This window comes from Lacerta agilis, chromosome 4, assembly GCF_009819535.1.
Source record: "Lacerta agilis isolate rLacAgi1 chromosome 4, rLacAgi1.pri, whole genome shotgun sequence".
NCBI lineage: Eukaryota > Metazoa > Chordata > Lepidosauria > Squamata > Lacertidae > Lacerta > Lacerta agilis.
Genome location: NC_046315.1, coordinates 65,952,107 through 65,967,365, shown reverse-complemented (window position 1 = coordinate 65,967,365; position 15,259 = coordinate 65,952,107). Strand labels below are relative to the sequence as shown.

The 15,259-nt window shown below is 39.3% G+C and overlaps 1 protein-coding gene across 6 annotated transcripts in view; it reads right to left on the bottom strand.

Moving 5' to 3' along the window:
• Positions 1 to 15,259, bottom strand: part of MID1 (midline 1) — a 196,297-nt gene that overhangs the window by 24,790 nt on the left and 156,248 nt on the right. For all 6 annotated transcript variants that reach the window (XM_033147421.1, XM_033147419.1, XM_033147423.1 and 3 more), the window contains exon 3: positions 2,714 to 2,809. In XM_033147421.1, coding sequence (XP_033003312.1) covers positions 2,714 to 2,809 — 96 coding nt within the window. The remainder of the gene's footprint in view (positions 1 to 2,713; positions 2,810 to 15,259) is intronic.

The following is a 15,259-nucleotide window of genomic DNA, read 5'->3' as shown; positions in this document are numbered from 1 at the left end:
CTTCATGGTGAGTAACAAACCAGGATAATAAAACCAAGTTCTGATTTAACTGGTTTGGATAAAACTGGGAACTCTGGCTTAGTGCAAATCAGGTTCTTCATGGTTTGTGAAGCCAGGGATGAATGTCCGAATGTGGCCACTGCTGTTGTTTTGGTATTGAGCCAAATGGCAAAAGGAGCCGTTTTAAAATAAAAACTGTGTTCCGGTTAATGTAGCCTTTTCATTTCATCTGCAAAGAACTGGTGTGCTTTTTAAAAATATGGCTTAAATATCACTTGTATAAACGGCCAGAGGTTTCTGTCCTCATAGTAGCACGTAAATAAAGTGAATTTAGCTTCCTATTGTGAGTTTATGGAGAATAGGATGAAGTGATATATGAGAGATGCAGCTGTTGTGCCTTGGCAATGGAGAGGAATCTGTAAAATTAAGATCAAAGGGAAGCAACACATCTGCTTACAGTATGGCAGCTGTATCTTTATAATGGAAGAATTGCTGGGTCTAGGATAAAATTAAAAGGAAGATTATTTATATTCAGGTCATAAAAGATAAAAATTAAGCCAATGAGAAAAATATTGTTTTTTAAAAAACAATAGCTTCACTAGAAATTAGAAAAAGAAAATGGCTACAATCCAGCCCTCAGGCAAGTGCTTTTAAGTCCCACAGATATCAGTAACACTTAAATCAAAGAAGTTCACTCAGAGACAAATTCTATACGAGCACCAGGATTAACATGTGCACCAGAGATCAATTCTATATGTGCATCAGGATTGATATGATTTTTTTATATATTAATTTAATATGAAGGATGATGTAACTGAAAGCTGTGGCCTTCAGAAATGTGAGCCTCAATGATTCCACGAGATCTGCTATTTCAGAAATGCAGCTCTCTGTGTTCTCCAGAGATGAGCATTTTCAGCTGCTACTAGGCTGCAATAAACATGCAAAAACCTGAACTTCTCACTTTGCAGCCAGAACTTCTTAAATGGTTGGTTACATACAACAAACACTGCTGTCCTTCATAGTAGGCACATATGAGGTTATGCCCTTTGCTGACACATGCTGCAAGGTACTGATATCAACTGAACAATGGCTTCCTGCAATATATATATATTTATTTACACGTATACACATAAGAAGATTGGAACAACTAAATTTTACATGTCAGTTAGTGAAGAATACCAGTCCAAAAATTGCCAGTCCTGGATCAACACTACTCCTATTTTAAAATTTGCTTGTTTCTGTAGTTGCTCCCGGATGCAAACTTTGCCCCAGGATGTGAGCAGAAATCGCATGCCAGATTAAATTTTCATTGTGTGAGTAGGCAGACATCACTAAATGTCACCTATAGTGTATACACATAAGAAGTACAGTTGTACCTTGGAAGTCAAACAGAAGTCTGTTCGACTTCCAAAATGTTTGTAAACCAAAACGCGACTTATGATTGGCTGCCAAACGTTCAGGAGCCAAAACGTTCGAGAACTAAGCTGTTCGAAAACCAAGGTACGACTGTATTAATAGCAGGATTTCTGTTTCTTATAGGACTTGTAATAATAAGAGAGAAAGAGCAACCAGCTCAGTGATTTGAACAGTGGTGAAGTTGTTGGTGAATGTTTACTAAACTGAATGCTTACTAAGCTTTTATCGCCAGGGGAATGGCTTGGATCTGATCAAGAACAACCAAATCATTGATCACTGTACTTGTCATTCTGGGGCTGAACTGAGAAACATGAGTTATTATAGTTAAATTGTTCAGTAAGGACTTGGTATTTCCTTCTCTCCCTGACACACAGCTGCAACATTCTGTAGGTCAAGTCCACCTATCTAATTCTTCAGGTTTGTACTTTGAACTTGGCCCATTATTTGTTCCAGAATAGCACATTCTGGACCCTCCAGATTAAATAAACTTTCTCCCCAAGAATGCACAGATTTCTTATAGTAATCTGACCTTTCTCAAGGTATTCCTGGCTCTCTAACACCAAATGAACCATCAAGGTACTCAAGGGGTCCACGCATAATCGGAAGATATGTGACTCTTTATGAAATACTGCCGTAATACAGAACCGGAATGTGACACAGCACATGGTAAATATGGAATTCATTTTCCTATTCCCGGAGAGCCCTGTCCACATTAATCCATCTGTTGTACAACCTTTGTGCACTACCTTCTAGAATACTCAGCTCAGGCCAGAATCTGGTGAAGCCCCTAGGACTGACTCACCATTCTGCATGAACTCCGGTTGGCCTAGAGCAGTGTTTCCCAAACTTGGGTATCTGTTTTTGAACTACAATTCACATCATTTCTGACCACTAGTCCTGCTAGCTAGGGATGATGGGAGTTGTAGTCCAAAACAAGCCCAAGTTTGGGGTTATTATTACTTTTCCCTGTATAAAGACCCCTTTAATAACAAATAAATATTATTTTAGGGATGTACAATCTGCCAGGTTCCTTTTCTTGAGCATATGGGTGGGTGCACTTAGTAGCAAACTTGTGTTTGTCATGTGAAAAGTATGAAAGCCCCCCCCCCCAATGTAAACATGGTTGTGTGGGCTTTTAAAACTAAAATGTTACAGGAAATGTTGCATTTTCCTGATAGCTCTGTAACTAGAATACCAAAATTCTACTAGGTCTAATTCTGTGTAGCATTTTAACATTGAACCTCAACACATAAATGACATACGTAACTAAAACGCACGCACACAAGCAAATACTCACCTCCACATGTTGGCAAGTTTGAATTAATTTCGCCAAAAGTGTTTCCAGTTCAGTGTTTCTCTTGATAAGGTTGGTGAGATTACTTTCCAAGTTTTGCTGTTTTTTTAAAAAAAAAGATGAAAAAGAAGAGCGATTTATTATCTGCACTATTCTTAACCGTAATTAAATACAGTACATACATGGAAAAGCATCCAAGATCACAGTAAATCAGTCTAAAGTTGGGCACAGTTGCACTGTTGGATGTAGCAGATAAGTAGATTCAGTTTTAGCCAAGAATGTGTAAAATACTGGGCACTAGACATGGTAAAACTAGGTTACAGAAAACTAGGTAAAACACTTCCATTGACTTCAAATTAGTCAAATACAGATGGTAAAAATCTGTAGATAATAAATACATGGAGTGGAGAGTGGGATTCTGTTTGCTGTAGCCACTTCCAACCTCCGCATTTCAATTTGACTATAGCTTAGGCATATTCAAGGGATGTGGATGGCGCTGTGGTCTAAACCACAGAGCCTAGGGCTTGCTGATCAGAAGGTCGGCGGTTCGAATCCCCACGACAGGGTGAGCTCCCGTTGCACGGTCCCTGCTCCTGCCCACCTACTGTTCAAAAGCACGTCAAAGTGCAAGTAGATAAATAGGTACCGCTCTGGCAGGAAGGTAAATGGCGTTTCCATGTGCTGCTCTGGTTTCACCAGAAGCGGCTCAGTCATGTTGGCCACATGACCCGGAAGCTGTCTGTGGACAAACGGCAGCTCTCTCAGCCTATAGAGCGAGATGAGCGCGCAACCCCAGAGTCGTCTGCGACTGGACCTAACTGTCAGGGGTCCCTTTACCTTTAGGCATATTCAGGATACAGGCTCTTTGCATGAGATCCAAACCTTGTGACAGCCAAGGCCTATGATGGTATGTAGGGTCTTTCCAGACTCCCAGATGAATGCATGTATAGGTCAGGAGCAGAAATAGTCTGCACAGTCCCAACAGTCTCCCTCCACATGTTCCCTGAAAAGGGCTATACATTTGAATCATTCGTAGACATAAACAATGATCCTTATTAGCTTTCACCTGGGCACATGAATAGTTATGTCACTGTTTGCCATTGTAAGGTACCCTGACACTAGGTAATGGTAGGTGATGAAAGAGCCACCTGGAGTCAGAGCAGAGAATATTGAGCCAGGTGGACAAATATTCTAGCCTGGTATGATATGGCAGCTTCCCACGTCCCTGTTTATTTTTTAAATGCCCTCGAGGTCGAGACCTTTGAAAACTTTTATTTTTGAAGCAGTTCACTGGAAAATCTGCTAAAAACGTAATGTGTTTATTGTGTTTCTCTCTGGGAAGGCATAATATCTGCTTATCTGCCAAGGACTGAGGATAATATAAAGTACTAACTAGATTAAATACCAAAACCACACAATTAAAAAAACACAACCCACCACAAAAAATCATGTTTGATTTACACTTGACTTTTTTTAAATGCTTTTTGATAATTTATTTCACTTATTATATTAAATTCAGATGTTTGCTCAATGTTATCATACTAGAGGTACCATTTACCTCGATATATTGATTCTGCCGATAGCAATTTGTGGTATGCATCCTGTTATATCTCATAAAATGTTTTCTTACGCTTCTACATTTAAGTTCTCCTACTCTTCAAGGAATTACATGCTCATAAATCATAGCATAGGAGCCAACTCCTAGGGGCCGAGGGGTCTTTGCCCCCCTCCCAATAAAATATTTGAGAGAGCTGGACCCTCCCAAAATTGATGGGCATTGCCAGTCAAATGGTGTGTGCGCACTGTGTCATGTGATTGATTATGCAAGGCGGAGCTTACCCCCAATATTTTATTTAATTCCATCCCCCCACATCACAGTCCCTCTACCCTTTTTATCCTCACAATAAGGGCGAGGTAGGTTAGGCTGAGAGATACTGATTAGTTTACTGGCAATTCCCTGGTCTGACATCTAACCATTACACAACACTGACTTTCATTCGGTGTTCTTAGTCCAATTCCTTTCAGACATGCAAATAAATGGCTCTGTTGGATTGCTTGGGTGTTGGATTCAGATTTCCCCTTCCCCTTAGAACATGATACTAGAAAACAAATATCCACTCCAGGGCAATAGTTGTTGCTCTTCTTTATATCTTGCCTTCCCCCCCCCCCCCAAGCCAAGACTTTGGGTGGCTCATGAAAAGTAAGCACAATTAAAGTAAAATAAAACAAACACAATTAGCGGAAAAGATTAAAAATTTTCTAATAAAAAACAATTAATCTATCTATGGAATTAAAACAATGAATAAAGCGGCACTAATTTTTAAAAGATTTAATTTGGATTAATATGACAGCTGGACCACCTTTTTGCAGCATTCCCCTGTTAAATGAAATTATAGGAGGCGGCCTTTTAAAATTCCTAATAAGAAAAAGGATGATACTCATCACGTCCAACGTTTTTTCCCTACTGAAAGGAGTTCAGTGTCCTTTCAGTTCAGTGCTGTATCACCGGTAATTTAATCTTGTTTCTTTTACTAATGGAATTCCTTTCTCCGAAGCGCCTATTTTCCTAGAATTTTTTTTTTTATTCCTTTATGTCCCTCTAGTTCTTTGGCTAGCATTTACTCCTTTTTGTAGAATAGAATTCTTTTGTTACTTGCTCCATTTTAGGTATACTCTTTGCGTATTGCACTGCTAGTACTTTCTTTTGTTTCCCATTTGAGGGATAGAAGTTTTGGATTTTTTTTTACTCATATCAAATAGTACTTGCAATTGAGGTGCTTATTTGCACTGGTGTGACTCTAAAGAAGCAGTGTGCGTGGAAGAAAGCAAGATACGGTCATGAAGTGTGGAAAGGTTGGGCATACTTTTTCTAAAAGTAAACCAATAGATCTGTTAGCATAGTTATTTGATGTCTGCACCACAGCAGGTGTCCAGAGTGTTTTATAATCACTCTGTATATTTTATTAACTGATGATTTGCTTGTCCATTTATCATGATGTGTAAATGTGTGGTTTTGTTTTTGCAAGCCACTTATACTGTTTGATTGTAAAAAAGCTCTATGTTATGAAACAAATATGAAATAAATAAATAAATAAATAAATAAATAATAGCTTTCATTTAACTATTTGTGCACTGATGTGTCAAACAAGTCCACTGTGTGCCATATCAGCAATGGAGCTGTAGTTACTGCCTAGTCATGGTTAATTCTGTTGTTACTTTCCTCTTAAAGTATGATTTTCAGAATTCTTTGCATATAGATTTTGAAATTGCTTATTCCTTGTCCATCCCATTGCTCCCTGCCTCACTCCTAAAGAATTACTTGGAAGAAACAATTTCCTTAGGGAGAGAGAAAAGCATTTATTTTAGTTCTGGAAGAGACTGGGATTATAACATGCAGAGGTTACCTTCCCTCTATTTCTTCTCTACTATTTTTTTAAATTTAATACCTCATCTCTCAGTCTGGCAGACCAATGTGGACGCTTACAATCCCATTCACTGTTTCACAGCTGCCAACATCCATTCGGAGGCTATAGCGTATAGTACCGGGTATACGATACTAAACCTCTGGAACAGTTAATAGCAAGCTAGATTTCAGGAAAAGGATTTTAGGAGTGATGAGAATGGAAATCAGCAACCATAGATTCCTTCCTTTCCTATCTTCAGTTGATATAATGTTCACATCTTAACTATCAAAGTCTCCTTCATAATACTCATGTAAAACACCTAGATAAAGAACCGCCAAAACGGTGCACCCTCTACATGCTGTTGTATTACAGTACAGTACTCATAATCTCTAACCATAGACCAGGGTTTCCCAGACTTGGGTCTCCAGCTGTTTTTGGACTACAACTCCCATCATCCCTAGCTAGCCTGACCAGTGGTCAGGGATGATGAGAACTGTAGTCCAAAAACAGCTGGCGATCCAAGTTGGGAAACCCTGCTAGCTGGAGTTCACTGAGTTGTCATCCAAACACATATGGAGGGTGTCACATTGGCTACCCCGCACTAGATTTTTGAACGATGTCTTCCACAATATATATATATATATATATATATATATGTATGTATATGTATATATATATATATATGTATATATATGTATAGTTTTGGGCATCATTTATAGATTATTTGTTTAAACCCTTAACCCTTAAATGTTCTGTTGCAGCATCTTCTATTTTGATATGTGAGATTCATAGGACACAGAAGCTAGATTAGGCCCTGTTTCAGAGATAATAAGGGTGGCTTACCAAGGAGGACTAGAGTGACTAGGTGAACAAATGTTTTTTTTAAACTATGATTTATATTTTAATCAAGCCCTTTGACTTTGTGAAAATTGGGCCTGGAGGTGTATAATTCTGAAGGATTTTGGCTCTCTCTGTAGTCGTTCTTTTACGGAACAGCTATATTTGCATCTTTTGCAGTGGGTCAATTTAGGCCAAGCCTCAAATGCCTAAAGCTTAATATTAGAGATGCTGAGGGACAATAACACTGTTGATATTGATATGGCTAATAATAGAAGATGCCTTGGCAGTTCAAAGGAAAAACACAATAAGAAACCATGGAGTGGACTGATTGGCCAGGACTAGTTTTTTTTAAATTTAAAATGTAATACAAAAGAACCTTCAGTCTTAATGCTTTTATCATTTAATGTTTTGTGTTTAAATTAATACATATTCTATTCTGATTTTTCTTATTAAAACTTACATGTAAAAGTCAAGAGTAGCAGAGGAGATGAAGAGATTAAGCCGTGAGCAGAACACAGAATTCTTTTCCTGGACGTTTCCAGCATGCTTTATAAGTTCTTTAAAGTTACATTATCTACATCAAAAAAAGACTGTTTCTGCTTAATGTCTTTCCCCTACACAAAACAGTTATTTCTCTGATCCTTGACCTCAACAGAGAAAAACCAGACAGCAATTTTGAACTGTCCTCAGGCTTTTTGCCTGTTTCATTGGTCCTCTGCCTCCTTAATCACATATACAATTCCCCCATCAGTTAATTCATCCGTAACAAGTAATATACATTCATTATCCTACCCTACACTGTCAGATTCTAACACAGGTTAATACCCACATAACTCAGAGAAGACAAATACGTTGTGCATCTAGAAGAAAAGTGTGAAAGATGACACAAATCAGTAGACACACAGAGAAAAGTTTTAAGTATAATCATTGCTAAAAATTACTGTAGCTGTATAGACCAGCCTACAGTATTTATGCAACGTATAATTAATGCCTTTTAGGTAATGAGCAAATTGCCTATGCGGTAGCTAAAATTTAATCATACCGTTAAAGTTTAAGCCATAGTGTGGCATTCCAGGGGCAATTAAACTGGCACAGGTGTTTGAGGAAGATGCTGGAAGGCTAAACAGATTTTGACACAGTAATTTTCTTCTACTACTCTTAAAAGCACCAGCAGAATCTAGGAACCATCAGAGCACCTAAAATTTTGTCTGCCTCAACATTGCAATTCATGTATCTGGCAAGTGCCCTGAACAAAAGCACTCCATTGGGACGGAGGTATCTGACATGCATCTCACTGTTAGGCAACCTCTATCTGACCCCATTGGTATTGACATATTCACTCCTACTGATTTAAATAAACGGGTCTGTTCTAAACTTGACTAATTCTGGATCCAACCTTATAATCTTCCTAAGCTCAGACAGACAACAGGGTGTTGAAGTTCCACTTAAAGCCTGATAACATACATATAGAAAAAGCCCCTATTTCACTACAAATTAATTGCTGTCCAACTCCAGAAGCCTTATTTGAATGATTATGATATATACAGTGACACTGCACAATCTGCGATGCTGTAGCCTTTGGGTATGACTTGTCACACTCTCGAAAGCACCCCTTTTTGTAGATTGGGGTATAAAGACTTAACTATATAAAGAGGACAGAAAATTTCACTGAGGATAATTTTCCTTTTAGTAAAGCGAGGTTATTAATTCACCAAAGTGGGGCTGGGCAGAAAGGAAGAAGTGAAACCTAAGATTCAGCTAAGATTCTCTGAGCCTCCCTCATTGCCACCAAAACAGTGAATGGAGAAAGGAACTGGGCTCCCAAGGCACATATCCTTGGATTCAAAGACACATACCCTTGGATTCCACACAGGATCCTTCTGAGGAGGAAGAGGAAAGCCCCCATTTGTTGCCTGAAAAAGACCCGTCATTCTGAAGCTTCAGAAACCAAGCAGGTCAGAATACCCTAGAGAGGCTGCCATCATGCCTTGGGAGAGTCAGGGATGTGGGAATTTCTTTCCTACAAGAGGTGGGGATGGCCACTAACCTAGAGGGCTTAAAAGAGAATGAAACAAATTCACACAGGATCAGGGTATCAGTGGCAGACCCTCCAAGTGTCCCTATTTTCCAGGGACGTTCCTGATTTAGAGAAGCCGTCCCGGTTTTTGAATTGATCCTGGAATGTCCCACGTTTCCTTAGTAAACTATTTTCATCGGAGAAATATTGGAGGGTATGGAGTTATCCAACCCTTGAGCCATCTGAGGGCAATCCTGTATAGGGAAGGTTTTTTTTAATGTTTAATGTTTTATTATGTTTTTATATATGTTGGAAGCTGCCCAGAATACTGGGGCAACCCAATAAGATGTGTGGGGTATAAATAATAAATTATCTTTATGGAACGGGACATCCCTGTTTTCATCGAATAAATGTTGGAGGGTATACGATGGCTATTACCTCCAGTATAAGAGGCCACATAATTCTGAATACAAGTTGCCGGGAAACAGGTGTGGGACAGAGGGATATTGAATTCTTGTTCTGTTTAAGCATACCTTACAAGCACCTGGCTGGTCTTTGTAAGGGCAGAATGCTAGACTAGATTGGACTTCCTATGTTCTTACATTCCCAGAATCTTCTATGTGTTGGCCAAGGAGGCCCAAGATGCACTTACTTCCCTTCAGCAAACACAATCTGAACCTCACCTTGTGGTCTCAGGTTTAGTGCATGTATACTCATTCTGTTGTTAAGGAGATCTTTCAGCATGATGAGGAAAGGGCACAGTTGCAATCTTATTAATGAAAGATTTTATGGTGAGGCATGGAAGGTAGTTAAGACCCCTCTATTTCCACCACCACCCCGGTAGTAAAGACCCTCAATAATCCTGCATAACCTCCAGTGATTCATTCTTTAGTGTTTTCATATAATGCTTCATATAAACAAAGATGTATAAATATATATGAATAGCCATCTATTTATAGGGGGTAATTTGTCACCACCAGCAAATGAAGGACAAGCAGAATAATTCTGAAGAAATGTCAACTTTGTCCAAAGGCTAATGCAATGTTTGCATTTGAGAATATGTACAAAAATTATCTATTTCCTGAATTGGGGTTCTAACAAAGAGAAGTGCTACCTAACTTATTTGTCGTGGGGGAGATGAAAGATACCTATCCAAGTACCTGGGCCCCACATGTCCATATGTGTCCTGTTTTGCAGGTGAGAATTCTCTATTTGAATAAGTCTGGGGTGACGAAGGGGTGTCCAGTTTGGTTCAAAGATGAATAACTGCCCACCAGCAGTTAGCAAACTGAGCAAGTACATGCTAACTTGTTTAAAGCCTTCCACACAATGGTGAGACATACAGTATTGTAATCATTTGTAAATATATATATATAAATTAGCATATGCATATTTTACACAAATACTGGCTCTCTCTTTTTTGGTGATACATCTCCTGTGCGTAAGTGGCCACACAAGCCTTTCATGCCCTCACAGGCTACTACTAAAAACTTAAGATTGCTTCTGATAGCTAAAAAGGCAGTGAGTGTAATTCACTCAATACATGTGCAATATGTTCATGGTTGAGGTGGCGTCGGAGGAAAAATACCTCCCAGCAAATGACCCATCGCACTTTCTACAAGCTTCAGCCCTCAACATTAGTCCTGAGGGAAGTTTCACCTGCAGAGTGTCTTAGAAATCCAGCTGTACAGTGATAAAACCATGAATTCTTAAGCGTGTGGCGTTCTGGAGACGCAGTTACTTCAGAAGATTTTCAAACAGCACTAAGGCACAATTATCATCTGGTTCCTTCATACCAAGTGATCAGGAATACCTTAATCTTTTACTTTTCTTTTTGTGTGCCTCTCATTATAGCTAGAATTAGAAACTGGGGTATTTAAACAAGTGACTTGTATTTGTATCTGAACCTCTAAACTTCACACATCACTAATGGAAAAGGGGCTTTTACAGAAGCAGGTAAAATATTGTTTTCAGAGCCACTGCATTTCTGCAGTACCTTCGGAAAGCTGGTATATAAAACCATCTGTCTACCCGACTTCATTTATTTTATGACAAAAATGGGAGAAAACTTGCTCTTAAGTCACTCTTATACATAATATTACATGCTTGCGATTAAAATACACCAACTTCCCTCATTCCCCTTGGGCCGTACACAAATCAAATAATATAATATTGTGACAAGCATGAAGAGCAGCCAGGAAAGCCTAAGTAGTATATACTCCAGTGAATTCTGCAAGACAGCTGTGCATGTGCTCCAATATTTATTATTTCCCTTTTTAGTGTTTTTTTTGTATTTAATTGTGTTTCTAAAAGAAATATATATCCACATACACATATACTGGAATGTACTGTGGTTTTGCAGGGAAGGAAAAGGGGGTCATTTTTTGCTGTTGACACAGATAAACAAACCAGCCAGAAGCTATTTAAAAAACAAAAAAAATTAGTACATTAAAAAAAATCTCTTCAGGTGACTTTTTATGTATTATAACCACACTACAAATACAGAATGAGTAGTGGTAGTACTGGGTTCTGATCCAGTGCTACAGGTTCCAGTGACCACACTATGGAGCTTTCAGCACATTTTTACAAAATAAAGACCTTATGTTCTTTGGGAAACGGAACAGGGACTTCAGACCTGTGAGATCTATTTTGCTTTGTACTAGAGGCGCACAATCTGCAAACTGGAGCATAGTGCAAAAGAATTAAAGAATTCTAAACCCAGGAATTAGCTTTCAATATCAGAACTGAATGGGGCATGCATTCCTTTCACACAAAAGCCAGTCTTGGTTACCTTTCCCCACATGCCCTGCTTTCTCCTTTTCAGTGATGTAGTCTGGGGGTCATTTTTTGCTGTTGACACAGATAAACAATTAGGACTCAGAAATCCATGTGGTTCCAATTCAAAGCACCCAGAGATCTACCACCAGATCCCAATTTATTTGTTGACTTTGGTGTACATGATTCTTACCAATAATCAGTTAAGATTTAGGAATTAGTTGTGTATGAATTGGTTAGATTCCTTCATTCAAAACCAGATACCAATTAGGCAAATACCGGTAAACTGCATTGTGCAATGAATAAAAATGTTCAAATGGTTTGGAAGAAATGTAGTAGTTCTCTATATTAGGAATAGGGAATCTCAAGATGTTGTTGGGCTCCAACATCCATCAGCACCTGCTGGCATGACCAAGAACCTGCTTCACAGGTGGCTGACCACCTGGAACAACACCTGCATTTTCTTAGGTTCCGTGATGGAAGAAAAATGGGATATAAAAGAAAGAAAATAAACAAACATCTGGAGGACCACAGTTCCCCATCCCTACAACACTGAGAACACAGCATTTCCCTTTGTTATAAAACGCAGTTTGCATGCAAAGGAGATAGAGACTGTAATATATATTGGTGTATGTGAATACAAAACTAGGGAGGTGATACAAAAAAGGCTGGTTAAAAAGAGGTGGTTATTTGTATCTGGGGAGTCTCTCCCCAAAAGACAAACAAACAAATTTTATCCAAAACCATACAGACATTTGATTGAAAGCCTCTGAAGCTGAAGGAATAATTTATTTTTATTTAGATCAGCTCTATAGAAAAGCAAGAATATTATCCAGTTCTTGTTGCCCTTGCAATTTAAGGACACTGTGTTCTCCATCACTATTCTGATGAGATGGTCTGCTTTATAACCAGTACATAATCATTAACAATGCCAAATGCTTCTTATATTCACTTGTTCAGGTTTCAGGACTCATAGATGTAACTAAATGTTTGGCCATCAGCAGCCCACAAGAAGCTGACAGCATGAAACAAGCTTATAGGATTGTCTAATCAAGTGCAGCAGATGTGCACTGTGGACAAATAGTTCAAATGTTAGATGTCTAACAGTGGACAGTTGTGTATGCAACATCTGGTTCAGTTGCATAAGACTAAAATCAGATTTGGAATTTTAATAGCTTGGCACAGAGTACGGTACTATTTTTAAGACTGAATGACTGGAATATGTAGGTCCTGGTATTGTCTTTAAGATATGACCTACTCATTGGAGTTGCATGGTCTCATTATTAAATCAGTGCTGTGCTATTATTTATATTAGCGTCTAAATAGTATTTTTGAAGTGTTTAAACAACATAATGCTTATGAACATGGAAAGAAAGAAAGAAGCAAAGTCTAAAACTGATGCTAAGATAACATAAATGGATTGAGCATGTGACATGCCACATTACCCTTCTGGAATGAGACCATGCAACTTCAGTATTATTAGGTTCAATTTTTAGAAAATGTGCAAGTTTGATTTATTATGGTTAGATGACTCTTAGAAAGCAACTGAAGTATTGACAGCTGCCATGTATGATTTGCAATATCCAGCTACCAATCATCAGCATTCTTAAGTTGAGGAAACAGTGTCAACATTAAAACTATTAAGCAAGAATAACAAATCTTCTACACACTTTGAGAAAAGCATATGGGTTGTTTTCCTTTCCTTTCTTCCTTTGAACTCTGACACTGAAAATCAAAGAGCAATGCTGCATTTGTTCACTTTTCAGCTACTAGCGCATGCTTCTTTGCTCCTGTTCTATCACAAAACATCTAAGGTCTTTGACCTAGAGCAGATTTGTCATCATTGGGAAGTAGTTAGAGGCAGATCTCTCAAGAAGATCAAAACTGTGCCCCTGAGACTTCCTATGAATTTATTTACTTATTTATCACAGATACATGTTTTACAGGCATCATATATTTTAACCCCTAGCAACGTATTCTAATGGGGGGGGGGAATCACTGCAGCTTTGACTACTACAAAATGACTAGTTTACCATTTGCCCCATTTTTTTTGTGTGTGTGTGAAAGCATTAAATAGTTGAAGAAAGGTTTATAGGGTTTAAAGAAGGGTGAAAATAAGTATACCTTTAATTAATGTTTTACAGGTTGTAGTAGTCACAAAGGAAATGGGAAAAGATTACAAGAGACACTAATGCCGTGTAGCCTGACTTGCTGGTAGTCTTGAAGCTGGTTCCAAGTTTGATAAGACTGTACACATCCAATTTTGCCATTTGTGCCTGTTGCCAAACTAGCTCTTCCCACCCCTCCCCACGCCATGTTGATGACTGGGTGGTTAGGACAGCATGTAGGCCCCTCTCTGCCAGCCAAAAAGACAGCCTTTACCACAGTGGAGGGGGCACTTCAGGGGGAATGGAGTTGTTGCGGTGGGGGCCAACAAGACACCCCTCTGTTGCTGGGTGGGATCGTTTAGATGGCCAAGGACTGTGATTGGGTTCTGTGGGTCGTTGGGGAGAATTTAATGTTGCAAATTTTGATGGACAGCCCAGAGACTATATATGTTTCTGGCACACATCCTGAGCCCCTCTTCGCTGCGTACATCGGATCACTCGCCCTCCCTCCCTATAATTTAGGCTTCTGCGTTGAGCTTGCTATGCCTGTCATGGGGTTGTCTGCTTTGGGGGCATGGGCCTGGTAGGAATTTTTCCATTTTTCCATTTTGCTGATTGGCTGGTGCCATTTGGTTTTTGCCTACTGCGTAGCAATTAGTCACAACTTGCAAGGTTGTGGTTAGGCATTGGTTAAAATTGGTTGGTGGAGGGGAAGTGACGTGGGTGGCGCTGTGGGTTAAACCATAGAGCCTAGGACTTGCTGATCAGAAGGTCGGCGGTTCGAATCCCTGCCACGGGGTGAGCTCCCGTTGCTCGTCCCAGCTCCTGCCCACCTAGCAGTTCGAAAGCACGTCAAAGTGCAAGTAGATAAATAGGTACCGCTCTGGCGGGAAGGTAAACGGCGTTTCCGTGCGCTGCTCTGGTTCACCAGAAGTGGCTTTGTCATGCTGGCCACATGACCCAGAAGCTGTACGCTGGCTCCCTCGGCCAGTAATGCGAGATGAGTGGTGCAACCCCAGAGTCAGACATGACTGGACCTAATGGTCAGGGGTCCCTTTACCTTTATACATTACACAGAATGAGGCAGAAGAGTAAAGTGGGGGGTTGTTTCAGAGTAAACATACTCTGCAGTAGAAAGCTATCACATCAGAGGGAGTGCTGTGCAAAATCTGTCTTGAGAAAACAAAGGGAGCTTTCTTGTACAAATGGATGAGCATTCAAAAATATAATCTGCCTTCTGCAGCCTGAAGTGAAAAGAGTTTTCACTGCATAATTTACCACCTCAGTGTTGCACTTCATTCTATGTAATGTGTAAAGTGTCTTGTAGTTAGGCAAGATAGATTATAGAAAATTATATGCAAAAAAATTGTGTTTCTTTCAGAATGTTAACATGAACCTAACTATT